The sequence below is a fragment of the Bombus fervidus genome, chromosome 15 (assembly GCF_041682495.2).
Source record: "Bombus fervidus isolate BK054 chromosome 15, iyBomFerv1, whole genome shotgun sequence".
NCBI classification, from domain to species: domain Eukaryota; kingdom Metazoa; phylum Arthropoda; class Insecta; order Hymenoptera; family Apidae; genus Bombus; species Bombus fervidus.
In genome coordinates this window covers 2,835,983-2,851,497 of record NC_091531.1, presented here as the reverse complement: position 1 = coordinate 2,851,497, position 15,515 = coordinate 2,835,983, and the positions used below count along the sequence as shown (strand labels likewise).

The following is a 15,515-nucleotide window of genomic DNA, read 5'->3' as shown; positions in this document are numbered from 1 at the left end:
TAATTTCGCGAATATCGAGGATTTGAATATATCGATTGATGAATCTATAGGTTGGCAGAACTGTTCGGTTTCGGTAGTCAATTACCGGCCGGTTATCAAGAGTGGGGAGAACACGATCATCAGGCAAGGAGAGTCTGGTGGGGCCGAGAGGGGTCGCTGCTAACCACGAAGAGAGGAGCGGAGGGGCGAGAGAGAAGTGTGGCCGGCGTTGAGCGCATATAGGTAGTCGTGAGAAGAGTCAGTCAGTGACGGGTTGTGTCTTTAGTGGCGTGGTGAACGATTGAGTCGAGCCGCTTGTGTTAAAAAATGAGCTGGCAGGATTACGTTGACAAGCAGCTGCTCGCGTCTAGGTGTGTTACCAAAGCTGCAATCGCGGGACACGATGGCAACCTTTGGGCAAAGTCTGAAGGCTTCGAAGTGAGTATGTCGTTCGACTAACGCCTCGGAAGCTTATTATTAGCTAGCCGACAAGAGGGAAAGTACGCACTGAATATACTTCAAAGAAATTTAAACGTATCATATCAGTAACTTGCACTTCGTATTTTTCATCTTTTCTCCCTTCTCCTTAGTTATCGTTCACCTCAGTTGATCCAGTATCGAATATTTTTCTCAGTTTCTTTATATCGGGCTAGAGTGCTATATATTAGTGATTAGCACGTAATGTATGTATTTACTGCTGATAGAGTTTTATGCCTATTGATTAACTATGTATTACTAATAAGTTTCTTGTTTAATACGTTCCAGTAGAATCTTAATGAATTTCGCGAAATAACATGATCAGTGTAGAGAGACATTTTTGTCGTGAAAAAGATATTGCCACGTAATCATCGGCATATTTTGTTTTTCCAAAGCGAGGAAATAGGTATCCTTGGGTACGTAATAAATGGGAAAAATCGTTGAAGTTCCGCGTGTTGACCCGGCATGGTTATCCCCTCGTGTTACCGACGCCGGTTAGATCGAGTAATATTCGAGATTAAGTTGTCGGATATAGTTGAAACTCGTTACCGTTCAATCAACAATAATTGAGATTTTCGCTTTTATCGGAAATTTTCCCAAGGTATTTCGTCCACCGCCCAAATATGTCTGCAGCAGAGGACCGGTCGTCGTAGATACATCGCATAAATTCTCGAATCGATGGGAAAACTAACCATTGTATAAGCAAATGAATTTATCTCCGGCTAGATTTCAAAAGAAAAATTTGTTTCGTGCGGTTATGAAGGTGGTCTAACAGGGTAGGGTGTGGCAATTTTCACCAGAGAAAATTTTGTCTGGTCGAACTTGAATGGTTTTCGACTAAGTTTAACATGGCTGCCTGCCGGGCACGTTGCCGCTGCCGCCCATGGAAATGGTGGCTCCTATTGTCGGTAGTGGCTTCTATTCCTTATCGAAGCTGTTCCATTCTCGACATTTCTCGTCACTTACGTTGGTATTCGCCCCGAAGCGAACGAAAATTTTAACGTTGATGGCATTCGTTACGAAGATGACTCATTTCTTCGGAAGCTATCCTCTGTTATCGAAAGACGTACGCAGTGACGCCTACGTGCATGTTCGATTTCGATGTATCCTATCTCTTTTGTGCTTTTTCTGTCTCTTTCTGTTTTTTCAATACCCGGCCGAAATGACAGAAAAACGCAGAGTTTACATGAAATAAAGATTTTGTTTTGTATACGTGAGATTTGGATATTCGAGCAGTTCGAATTTTCGAGAATTATTACTTGGAAACTTGTTATATTCGAGTAATAGAGTTTTTTTTGTTATATACTTCCTTTTCTTTATTTTCACTAATGTCCCAAGTAAAATTGTTTAATGTTACAAAAAACGATCGGAGACAGTTCTAGAAAAGTTGAGGTCGATCGACGCGCCATCCGCGTTGCATTTAAAAAGCTCTTGTGAATCGTGTCGGTAAATTCTAAGGACCTCGAATTAGCGTGTGCAATAGCAAAATGAAACGACGAGGGTTTAAAAATGTTGAGAAAGTTGGAACAAAGAGGTTGTTTCTCTTCGACAAGGGAGGAACCCATATAAATTTTACTAGATATTCTTTGCGTATACGTATACAATCATAGAATCTTTTTTCTAAGGATACTAAAGTCTTCCTCTTGTCAGTTTCGTCAATCAATTGACAAGACATTTAATTTTTTTTTTACAATTTTACTTTTCACTCGCAAGCATAATCTCGAGTTCTGGGATATATATGGAAGTATTTTGGCGATATGCATGATTTGGAAACAGCAAAATTATGTCTTAGTTTCTGAGAAAGAAAGACAATGCAAAAGCGTAGCGTGTTTGGTTACAAGGTAAAGCAGTTCTTTCTTGGATTCGAAGAAAGGCTTTACGCGAAGAAAGACGGCGAAACGTATAGATAAAGGTCGCCAGCTGCACCGTGGCCTCGCGCGCGCACACACACTTTCCGGCTACGAATGCCAAAATGGCGATGCCGGCCGGGCAGCAACCTTCCACAGTATCGTACCTGGAGTCTCAAAATGGGCGTTTTGGCGCCTGACCAAAATTTTTCGTGGTATCTTGCTCTTCCATTCTGCCACTACGCTTCATCTTTTCATGCTTCGCAATCTACTTTACCCTCAGAGCACCTACCAGAATTTTGTTAAATTTTTCCACGAGTATATTTCGAGAGATTCGGAGTGGAGTAGATAATAGCTCGAATGCAAAAGTTAAAAGAAAATAATTTAAATTATATTTATGAGGTAAAATGAGGTTAGATTGCTATGAATAATGACATTTTATACAAACTAACAAATTATCATGGAGTTCTAGATAACAGTGATACTTTGAATTTAAATCCAAAACTACCGTTTCGAGTTATTTTTAAACACGAAAATGTCACGAGGTCGTCGACGTGCGGCCACAGTTGCGCGCGAATCCTTTCTCGCGGTAATTATACTTTATGGAAATTACGATAGGTTTTGGCGCAAGGTAGGATTACGAACGTTGCCCAATTTAATGTAAGATAATTTCAGACGACCTTGACGTTCGATAAACGTATCCGATTACGATTGTTAAATGTGTCTCCCCTTATTGTTCTTTTATCTGTTAGTGGTACTTTATTAAATATCCTATGATTATTCACATACAAACGCATAAGCACATATGCGCGCGCATAGCGCTCATCTGTTTACCATATAAATACCAGAAAAATATTTTTAATTCTAAATCTTAACCGCGTTGAAAAAACGAAAAAAATAGTTAAGAATTATGAAGATAATGGTTTAACATTTATATGATGATCATCGTGCATCAGAAAAGCGTATCACGCGGTGCAATTTTTCTGTAAGGTGACACGAGTCGTTATCAAAAATGATTATAGATAGAGATATGTTTTCTATGTATCTATAATCTGATACAAGTGGTATCGCAAGAACACCGATTAATCTATTTTGTTATGATTGCTAAACTTCACTTTTATATCTGATATACATAAAAGTATTGATATATGACTTTAATGGATAACAGGAATGACAAAACTATGTAAAATTGAATTCTATCAATTTCTATTTATATAAGTCGTATTTACATTGCATTGTATAGGGGATTTATGTTATATTATGTATAGGGGAGACACATAATGAAGGACTATACTTATGCACTGTCTATCATTTAAATATGGATTTAAATTGACTTTTGTACGAAGATGAAAATAATTTCTGTGCATAGGTAAGTAAAGAAGAGTTGACAAAATTGGTCCAGGGATTCGACGAGCAGGATATTCTGACGTCGTCGGGTGTCACCTTGGCCGGCAACAGGTACATTTACCTGTCAGGTACGGATCGAGTGATAAGGGCAAAGCTTGGCAAAGTCGGCGTCCACTGCATGAAGACGACGCAAGCGGTAGTTGTTTCTCTTTACGAAGACCCTATACAGCCACAGCAAGCCGCATCGGTCGTTGAAAAACTCGGGGACTACCTTGTGTCCTGCGGCTATTAGGTTGGTATATACGTACGTATGTATCATTCGAGTATATGTATCCTTAGGCTGCGAATATAGTAGGGCAGCGAGGAGCAAGGATAACGGCGAGTAGCGATGGGCTCTGAAACAATTCGAATTGAGATTCAAGTCTGAATCAAAACTTTCAAGAGTTTTAACCTTCGAATCCTGTTTGAACTGGTTCGAATTTGTCGTCACGTACATATACAATGTAGATAGGAACTTTTCGAGATCACATCACTAATCACCACTATCCTCGCTCCTCGCCACTTCTATAATCTCATATTTAGTAGTCAAACATTAAATCTTTGTCACGTCTCTGTGCGGTAGTCACCATGATATAGGTTATGTCGAGGTGATAGATTAAAACATAGAGTAGCAGCGCCGATTGTTGACACGCAGAATCATAAGCAGCATTTCCATACTTTTTGGTAGGGAGAATCGAAGCAAAGCTAACGTTATACCTTTTATGCGACCCTGACTACTTTATGTTTCGGGACCTTATCTTGTTAGGTATAGGTTAGTTCGCTCGAATGCGTCGACGGTCGATTACAGACCAATTTCGTAATCTCTTTGTATCGTGATGGCTACTGTACGTGTATATTTTCAATGCATGAACCACACGCTACATAGTTTTGAAAATTTTCCAGCCGAACGAGACGAACGGTGAAATTCAAAGATATTCGTTACGCGCGTACGAAATGACACATGCATAAGTGAGTCACTCTCGCATAATTTCAGTCGACCGCTTTGGCTCGATGTATCAGTTTGCCACGATGACTAATCACGGATTTGCGCGCGTCCCTCGTGCTCGGATCGCACGCGCACACTGAGAAGCACTGACAAATACGTACTTTTTTCTACCAACGAAAGAACAGAGAACGTGTGTTCTTTGTTTGAGAGCTATGAACTAGATAGAGAAAATAGAATAGAAATTAATCACATGTAAAACATTACATTTACTATTGAATTTTTTTTTAAAAAAAAGGGGGAAAGACGCTATTCATAATTATATAGAGGATGGGGCATAAAAAGTGACAAATAGGTTTTTTTTTACAAAACTGACTTTCTCGTTTAAAAAAAAAAATAGATTGGCATATTAATATTTTATCGCTTGAAAAATTTATATGGCATCGAAAAAATGAAAATAAGTAGATTTTATTTTCCACTTTCCTCCCCCACTCTTTCTCTTTTCCTTCACACTAACTAATTAATTGTGTTCGTACAACCAAATTAACAGCGGAACGTTTTCCACTCTTCTTTTTGTTTCAGTAACCTCTGGGACCCAACATAAATATCTAATATTAATATTAAACGATACGATCGATTATTTTAATGAACAGCGAATGGAATGCGTCATGCCGCACGAGTCGCGCCGGAACTGCCGCAAGCTTGCCGCGCGACATTCGATGAAGAGCAACAACTACATCAGCAACAACACCAGCAACACAGCTATCATATTCCAGTCGTCGTTCTCTCCTCTTCGATTCGGCCGATCGACGTTCGGGGAACAGACGCACGCGCTCACGTGTGCGTAATAACTTCCGAAAAAAGCTCCTAAGCATTTACTTGGAAAATGATCGCGCAAATTGTAATCGATGAAGGGCGGTCTTTTCATTGTTTTCGTTTCATCGTAGCACCCATGTTTCGAGTTTTTATGTCCGTTTGTGTATTCACGACCGAGATAATGTCAGTACTATAACGACAGGAATTCCGAAAGCTTCGATGAAGACAAAGGAAAAAAACGCTTTTTTACAATTGAATAATAAAACGAAAAATTATGAACCGCAAGCACCATGCAGTTTTACATTTATACGCACCATAACAACAGATAAGTATTTACCTCAGAAGTGATAATGACATACAGTGAGCCGAGATGAATTAAACGAGGGGGAAAAGAAGCATCTTTTATTTGCGAACGATCGTATTATGTCGATTCGTTGACGGAGAGACAAAAATACACGAGACGCATGCATTAAGTATAAGAAATAATGATAATAAATAATAGTAAACTATTGCGTGTTAGGTTTACAGTCTTTTTTGTAGAGAATGAAAGGATGTTAGAGACGGCGAGAGAGAGAGAGAGAGAGAAAGAGAGAGAGTGCGAGCGTTAGAGAAAGTTTGATGGAATAGAAGAAGAGGTGAAGATGGAGAAATGGGCGTGAAAGAGGAAGCGAATGATCGAGAGGTAAATAACGAATTAGGAAGAGAGGGAGTGAGCGTGCGAGTGAGAATAATAAGGGAAAAGGGGGAGGTAGAATGTGAATGAAAAAATTAATTTCAAGGATTGAAGAATCGCGAAGAGGAAACAAGAGAAGCGGTGTCTGGAAATGTTTAAGGGAGCGCGACAGAGGTATAACACCGATGATAGATACGGAACAAGATGATAAAAAAGCGAAGTGAAGCTACAGTCGATGAGACAGTTGACAGCAATGGTGGCGGTGAGAGGACGGTGCGGACGATGCAGGCAAACGTGCGGTAGGGGGTGAAAAGGCGTGGATTGATTGTAATCCTGGCTGGCCTCTCCCTCCCCCATCCAGATCGATACAACCCTTTTAACTATTTACTCTCTTTAATATTGCTATGTGTAAGAAGAATAAAACAAATCGGGGGATGTGTCACTTATCGATAAGAGGAAGAAATACAGAGAGAGAGAGAGAGAGAAAGAAAGAAAGAAAGAGAGAGAGAGAGAAAGAGAGTGAGAGCGAGGGACAGGGGTGAGAACTGGAACGAGAAAAAGAGTCGCAAGATGTACACCAAGATAATATAAATATATAAATATGACATTTTCAAGCGCGCGTGGCATGCATACAAAACACGAACACGATTGCGAAAGTTGAAAGGTAGAACTATACACGGAACAAGAATATACATATAATTCGATTTTCTATAATTTTTATATCTTCATTTATTCGATTTACATCTTAGTTTTACTTTCTTCTTTTATATAATCAGTGTTCCCTATCTAATGCAACTGATTATAATCGAAGATAGTCTCTTACGTTCGATACGTGGATCTAATACAAAATCAAATCTATGAAAATAAAAATTTAGATTTATATTAAAACATATTCGGAAGAGCAACGTAATTCTCCTTGGCCGTGTAAACGTTTCTCATTCGACTAGCGCAGTCTTCTATAAGTTATACCAAGAGGAACATCCCCGCAGTCGTATACAGGCGCGCATGCACACACACACACATACACATACATCTAATACACGATACCGCTATCATTTATTATTACTGTAATATTACTGCTACTATTATTATTATAACTGGTTGCTTGTCGATTCGGCTGGTGTCAAGCAGCAACCCAAACTACTATGTAACGATTTTTATTGATAACAAAATAAGGAATAAACATTGAAGTAATAATTGTAATAAAAAGGTAACTCCCAGGCGTCGTTGAAATATTCGCATCCGCCTCATGCTTTTAGCTTTTCCTTTTTTGTTTGGAAAAGGATATATATATACACATATATATATAATATATATATTTTGAGATCCTTTCGTTTTATGGGAAAAAAAAATCGTTCTCGTTATATCGAAACCAACGATGCGACGATTATATATATATACGTACTACTACATTTTTCGTGTCCTATCGAAACTGGATCGAACTCAACGGCCGATAAAACCACTTTCGATTTTTTGAAAAAATAATATGTACACCGGAAGATGGTCGACGTTTATGGTTCAAGAAAGGCAGAAATAGAAAGCAAATGCGGGTGGGATAGGGGGGTGAGTGAGGGTGTTGCGTGCGCGTCGACTCGCGCGCGCTGGGATGCCTGTGCGCATGAGAGCGAGAGAGAGAAAGAGAGGGCTACATTTGGTTGGTTAAAATTAGGTATATAACTTTGTAAAGCCGATATACTTGCTCTTAAGATTTTTTTGCAAATGTCGACAAGAAGAATCTTCAGAATCGTGACACACGAATAATGTTTAAGGAAACAATAAATTTGTATAAAGCGGTGTAATGAAACGCCTTTTGTTTTCATTCATTCAAATAACGTTCAAAATAGAGAAATTATCGTAGAATTCTATGCCTCACAACTGCATATCTCGCGGTGATAAATAGACGATAAAAACCGCGTTCTTCCGCGACCAAGGATAAGATTAAATCACGCGTATGTAACTTCCGGTTCTCGGCTTTTGGACGCGTTTATTCTTATTTCAAATTGATACTATTTAACATACATTATTGGGAAATTACACTTACCTGTACGTGGAATAGAGGTTTCTCATGTAGTGCATATACACAGCGTGTTTCATTATTTTCCCGATTTTTTAAAGGAGTTGGCTGAAGAGCTATAGTGAAAGGGAAGAGGTTCCTGTAAATCAAGCGTGAAAAACAAATCGTTTATTGCAATAAACGGCATCAAAGCCACCAAGCATACAAGGGAGTAAATGTTATTTTTACTTTCGAACCATGGTACTCGATAGTACTGAAATTTTGCTTATTTTTTATTTAATAAAATTAATTTCCTGTAAACACGCAGTTCTTCGATCGTATTTTGTTGATTTTATTAAAAAAAAAAAAAAAAATAAAAAAGAAAGGAAGGAGGAAACAAATAGTTATGTACCGAAGAAAATGTCTATTTTGGTGTTCTAACTCGTGAAGCCTTTGATGTTGTTTATCTTACTAAACGTTCTTATTCCAAAAAAAATCGGAGAATGGGATAACCTGCATATCGTATACGTATACATGCATACGTGTGTGTGTGTGTATATATATATATAATATCGGTTCATCTTAATTTATAAACCGTTATTTAATTTATTGGTAGATTAGAAGATTAAATAAAACTTTTTACAAAATTATCAAGAAAATTTACATAAAAATCGCTCTCGCTTACTCGCACTGATTTTGTTTCATCTTAAAAAACATTACTTCTAATTACAGCGACCAGGATCGCCACACCTTTTATATTTTCTATCAATCAACGCTTTATAGCCTACTATTTTTAGATCGTTCTCGCGAAATTTATTCGATTCGCATCTCAGAGTAAATAATTGGATGATTCTCCAAATCTCTTTCTGTCATAAATAACGACTAGAGAGATCAGAATGAGAGGCGCAAGCCTTTTGCGGTGGAGAGAACAATTATATATATATATCTATATATATATATATATAAGATACAAACGAACGGATGGTCTCGGATAAATGTTACGTATATACGGAATCGAAGGAAAGACTTGGATCGTAATTCACGAAATGTCGTCGATATTAGTACCGAGGCGTCGAGCGCTTGATTTCGTCGAATGACTTTCCTAATCGTGCATTCGTAATCCTGCGTTCGTGCATTTGCGCTACTCACTTATTGCCATATCATCTTTTTTATTTTTTCTTTTTTTTAGTACCTTTAATTCTTGTTCTTCCAACGATGAAAACGATAAAGCTATCGAATTTGTACTAAAATGTTCTCCTCGTTTGCGTTAGAGTCCTTTCACAGGCATTGTCCATCTACTCTGTGTAATCTACAAATCGTTAAAACTACGCGAAGCATACACATTTTATTTACCCGAGTTTGTCTCCGCTTTTGACCCGTTTTTTCCCAACTTGTACACGCTCGTTTTCATTCAGGGAGACAAAGACTAGAAGAAACGATGCGCCCAACGAACCGGTCTTAACATCGTGGCTAGTTAAACAACAGTGGATTTGATAATGGCGTACACGAATATCGTATCGTATTACATGCCCGGCAACATCGATAACTTGGCTTTAGCGTGCACGGTGTGCGTCTCTTATTCTATTCGGTGATGTATTGGAATTTCTCGAATACAATCATGTTCAGAACACATGTGAAAAACGTTAAATACGGGTGACAATGTTTCGATACTTAACTTTCGAAATGTCTCACCTGTTACCGGGATTAAAATGTTCATGATCTGTATTACACGAGTATCGTGCACATTTTTCCTTCGTATTTAACGCATATTTAACACGAGAAACACGAACGAGTCCCTCGACTCGTTTCGAATTATTCGAAATTTTCTTCCGAAGAAATCCATCTTTCCTCTCGTTCTTCGTTCTATCTGTTCTTGGCTGTTTGTCAAGAAAGTTTAGGCATTTCGGTGCTTCTCTCCTTTCCAAATGGGGTCTCCACCGGCTAGCAGTGATTATTTCACGATACTACCCGTTCGAGGGAAACAACGGTTGTTTTGTTGAAATCGTAGATAAGAGGGAGAAAGGGAGAGAACAGGGGCAGGGGCAGAAGCAAACAAGAAGAGGAAGAAGAAGACGAAAAAGAAGAAAATGATGGAAGATGACGAAGAGAACAGAAGACACCGTTGAAAAAAGTGATTGAACACGTACACGCGTGTACGTGAAATGAGATATAGCATACCGCGCAACGCTGGGACGAAGATTGCTTTACAAACGTTCGTTTAAATGGCATTAAGTTTAAGTAGCATTAACCTTTATTAGATTACCTTTTAAGTTATCTTATTAGATAGGTGTGCATGCATGTCAACGAATGTGCGACAAAGCGGCCAGCGTGCCCTCGGGTTTTGTAACTGTAGTACTTAGTAACAGTAGCAACGGTAACAGCAATAGCAGCAACAGCAGCGGTAGCAACAACTAGCACGCGGCCGATGCGTATCTCGAATGCCCATCGTTCTCACAGTCCTAGCTCGATCTTTTCGCGGCGAAAAGATCGCGGAACAGTTGCTCTCTTCTTACGTTCCTTTGTCACGTATCCTTATGATTCGCGATCGTTATTTACAAGTGTCACTATACATAGAGTGTGTAATAAAACCGCGTTAAAATAAATAAATATATCACGCAGGGCGAAAAAAGCAGTATCATAACCTATGTTGCGGCCTAGCGACATTTGCCAATTTTCTTTCTTTCTTTCGTTTTCTTCTGTCTTATTTCTTCTTTCCTCTTCCTTGAAATTCCAGCATTCTTTTAAGTCACGTGCTCGTGTTATCGCCCTCGTAATCGTTCCAACGACTTCCGCCGTATTCGATATATCGAACAAGCCGCGAACGATACGATTATTTAAAATACGTTTTAAATAACCTGCAAAGTGAAATGACGCGCAAACACGTTTCCACAATGAACACGATTCATAGGGAAATTCTGTTTCCGCGTATTTCGAAGGACGACAACGATAACGACCACGACCACGATGAAGAAATTCACGTTGTTGCGTTTGGTTGGCGCTTGAAACGAGGAAAGGAAAAGGAACTAGGAAATGAAAGAGAAAGGGGAACGATTGTTCGTTCGATTGATCGACTAAAATTTGCACTTTGAGGTTCGTACAAAATTGTATAAAGAATCGAAGTAAAATGAAAGTCGAACGAATACCAAGAAATGTGATTCTCTATATGTTTGTATGCGTTGGCCGAGTTGGCGATATATTGCGAAGGCAATCTTTGGCATTCAAGCGATTTTCCGATTGGAATCGACTTTGTCGATAATTCGAGAGGAGAATATCGTCTGCTACATCCTATATCGAATTTTCCAATTCTCTACTAGATGTAATTTTCGCAAGAATTATCGTTATTATCGTGACCATTTTGTTACATTACTGGCTATATAATCTTAATTCGCCTTCCTTCTATATATCATACAAATAGAGGATTATCGATAATAGTAATTGAGTAAGTAAGCAAGTAAGTAAGTAATTCAACCGCTAGTTCTAGATAACACTGGTTACCGTTCCGTAACAATAACGCATTTATCGTCTCTTGCGTTTCACTTGCGTGTTTCAACGTTCTCTGCATAAGCATTATCATTTTGGTGATAGCGTTTCAGGATTAACAATGGTAATAACAATGATCGTAACAACAACCCTACGATAATAATTCAAATAAATAGCAATAATAATATTAATATTACAATAGTAAGTCCTTTTAGGTCCAGGAACTCGATAGGCCCAGATATGCAATCCCTGCGTGCCGTGAAAGGCGACTAAAAGGGAAAAATTATGATAATAAAGGAGGAAAAGATATAAATAAACACAGTGGCAACGATTGTGGCGACGAAAGTGGTTATTGGTACTAATTATGTGTATTAAGTTGGTGCGTATGAAATGTCGTTTCTTCCAATTCAAATTTGGCGCTCTAACAGCATCCATTCAATTTTGATCTATTGTCAATTATCAAACATATTATAAAATTTGCCATAAATCACGTATGTTTAGCGTAATTTTTCATGTTAGAAGATTTATAATAAATATACCAAAAGTTTATTATTACTTCTAGATAGCCAGAAAGTTTGTGTAATTTTTTATGGGCTTAAATTAAAAAAAAAAAAAATGGCACGAAAGTTGCTGAAAACCAACATTTAGTATTTGGTAAAGTTAAACACAACTTTTATCCCATCTTGCAATCTTCCAATGCGTAAATTACTGAAAAAGAAGTTAATTCTTATAAACTTGAAATAATGATATTAATTAATCATTAAGACAGAGCATTGAATCGTATAAATATATTGATTAAAACCTTATTTGGCGGGACGGCATATTTCGTACATACCAACTTAACAACAGAAATGAGAAATAAATAACGACGAGGATGACAACAATGGTGGTGGTGGTGATGATGGTGATGATGATGATGATGACGATGATGATGATGATGACGATGATGATGATGATACAGGTAATGAATTGCCGTAATAAAAATAGTTATTTATATGGTAACGTTGAAACTAGAGGGAACGTTTCGTTGGTATAATTACAAATTGCTCGAATAACAATAAATACGTATAGTAAATACAATGTGATTGCTTTTTACATGGTCATGATTCCGCACGCATTCGTCCCTCCGTGCGTTTTTCTTCTTTCTCTCTATTGCCTCTGCCATAATACGCGAGTAATAAACACCGTCTAAAGTACACGTATTTAGATAACCGAGTACTCGAATACTTGATAACTTATAGTTTATTTGCTCGCTCTATATAAACGTGCTGGCGTGTCGGATACACACAAGGAAGATGATGGGACAGAAACGCCTATGGTGTTCTGATGCACGCGATCGGTCGCAACCCGTCGATCAATCGCAACGATCGTCGATTATCGATCGAGTCCGTCAATTGGAAAGCCGATTACCGTGTACTTTTTGGCATTTACTAATCAAGCAGTTGCCCATTCCAATCGACTCTGATCTAACCTTCCACCCCCGATGATATTAATAATAAGTCGTAAGACTTAATCGGTGCTGTTACCTCTGTAAAGTAAAAGTTCCGTTTAATCGAAATCCATCTAACAATTAGGTTAAGCCGTACAAAGCTTGCAATTTACCTCTCGAGTGGAAAAACTATCGAACGTTTAACTGCTCGTGACGTGAAACTCAGCGTGTATACACGCCTTGCGAGCAAACTCGAACCATCTTACCATTGAAAAATCTTGCTATATAGTGGTGTGTTGTGTAGGTTTTCTTTTTCTATGCGTTTCAAGAAATAGAAATAAATAGAGTAAACGAACGAGTCAACGGATCAACTGCTGCCGCTGTGTCGTTGCTCGAATCCTTTCTTATATCGCGTACTTCATGTTGTTTACACGACTGAAGTTCGATTTAGATTCGATTTAGCAAAAGTCGATTCATGACCTGCTCGAATGATTCGAACAACGCCAGCTGGTGACGAAATCGACACGATTCGCGCAGCACTTTGCCTCGTTGCTTCTATTCCGCTTCGCGCTTTCGAGCAACGCGCTCGCACGAGCAAACGAGCTGTGCGAGAGGAACGAAACGATTTAATATGGTAACGAAAACGTAACGTAGCGTAATCTCATTTGCAGGTTATCTTGTAATTGATGGTACAACCTCGACATCGAGACAAGCAAGACCAACAAGCAAGTGACGATTCTATGCGACAAAATAAGTTGAAAACGTAGAACACCGTTCTTTTGTTTTTCAGAAGCTCTATTTATTCGATCTTTGGAGAATTTGAGTTTAATTAATTAAAATATATTTATAACGCATGCGGCCTTAATTCTAACACACATTTTGGCTAATCCTCCATCCAATTAATTTCTTCTTGCTCTATGAAGCTACGGATTGTCTTGAAACAGTTTGAAAGCGTTTCTTTGCTGTTGAAATTAAAGATAGACGCATTAAAAATACAAGGAGCTCTGCAAGGTTGTCTATGTTTCGACCTGAAGGATCTCGCTGCATACTAATACTCCTACTTGGATTTATATTTATCGCATTGCGTCAAGCAGAATAGACAAACAAGGCTTTAAATCAAAATACATCATTCTACATTTTCGGCTTATTTTTCGTATAGAACCCGCCCTTTGCTGCTCTTAGCATAATTTACGAAACAATCTAATTACCGCATACGACCAGATGTAACGAGAAACGGAAGGAATGGAAAGAAAATCTTTTAGCCGAATAGCCAGAGAGTGTTTGAGAAAAAGGAAATAAGGAGGGACAGAGAAACGTAATTAATACGCAAAAAGATTTTACCCACGGGCTGACGTAGCTTGTTGGACTCGGAGACCACCGATCGGGCGGAATAAAAGCTCGATGAAATGGACGAAGGAACGCGAACCTTGTCGCTGCATCTACCACGAAGCAGCACCGAGGTTACTGGACGATGCAACAGCAAGCACTGTGTGTCAAAGCGCTCGTAGCGACGTGGTGTCGATAATGGTGCTGTTGTCGTGGCGCCTGTCTCTGTCGTTGCTGGCTCGTCACCCTACCGCCTAACCTGGGCTATTGGTTCTCCAGCGAATAATGACGCGACCTCTTCCAGAAACCTTTGAAGAATCCTTTCTTCTTCGGCGCGTCCCCGCATTCGGCAGCTGAAGCAAAAATATGACGCGGCTCTTTCCCTCCTAATACATCTGTAGGCTCACTGTCCACGAAGCTTCTCTTCATAGAAGCGTAATCGTAGTCTATTATAAAGCCAAGTCCACACTGACAGACGATTGTCCGAAGACATGTTCTGCGCCTGCGGCAACTGTCTTCCGTTCTTAGACACAAGATCCGCGGACAATTCACATTCGTCGACAGATATGCATCTATCAAACGTAAGCAGAATGAGCTTTTCACCTCTTTTGGGAGGCAACGATCCCGCTGTACGATCGTCACACGGTTTGCTACTTTACGTTGAGCCAAGACTAGACAAACTTACCGAATGTCCAGCTAGATAAATTGTAAAGTACAAATTAAATAATAAAAAAAAAAGAAAAAAATGTTGAGCCAAGAAAGAAAGTAAAATCAAAATCACCGCAAGTCACATACCGCCGTATCGTGGATGTGTCGTAACGAACAAAGGTCATCTCTCATTTTTCTTAATTGTACTATACATTTTTTAATACGTTAACAAATACATTAATCAATATGTTATGACACTTTCGAAATTTGTTCCTCGTCGTATTAATTAATTATTTATATTTACATGATGCCCAATTCTACAAATGGACATTCTAAGTAAAGTAAGTGTTTATCATTATTATTGACTTATTAATGATTATTAATAGTCAGCATTTAAAAGGTTTAAAGTAATCTTTTCTTTGTACTTTAGGGTCGGCGATGGTCACATCTCTTCAAAGATACATTTCAATAACCCGCTTGTTCCATCGCATCTTCGACTCATCCGATGCCTGTTGGAC

At 38.7% G+C, this 15,515-nt stretch overlaps 2 protein-coding genes across 10 annotated transcripts in view; one reads left to right on the top strand and one right to left on the bottom strand.

The window, feature by feature from the left end:
* Positions 1-204: 204 nt before the first annotated feature.
* Positions 205-7,335, top strand: Chic (profilin chickadee). Of its 3 annotated transcripts, none has more exons than XM_072018414.1 (3): positions 205-417; positions 3,673-3,954; positions 5,215-7,335. In XM_072018414.1, the coding sequence occupies exons 1-2, from the start codon at positions 307-309 to the stop codon at positions 3,940-3,942; spliced, it is 381 nt and encodes a 126-aa protein (XP_071874515.1). In that variant the 5' UTR covers positions 205-306; the 3' UTR covers positions 3,943-3,954; positions 5,215-7,335. The 3 variants fall into 3 exon arrangements, with proteins under 3 accessions (XP_071874515.1, XP_071874514.1, XP_071874513.1); XM_072018413.1 differs by having other exon boundaries at positions 3,673-3,958; XM_072018412.1 differs by having other exon boundaries at positions 210-417; positions 3,673-3,942.
* The window catches only part of LOC139995150 (uncharacterized), a 58,304-nt gene continuing 49,251 nt past the window's right edge, over positions 6,463-15,515 (bottom strand). For all 7 annotated transcript variants that reach the window (XM_072018356.1, XM_072018357.1, XM_072018350.1 and 4 more), the window contains one exon: positions 6,463-14,702. In XM_072018356.1, the coding sequence (XP_071874457.1) occupies positions 14,614-14,702 (89 nt within the window). In that variant the 3' untranslated portion in view covers positions 6,463-14,613. The remainder of the gene's footprint in view (positions 14,703-15,515) is intronic.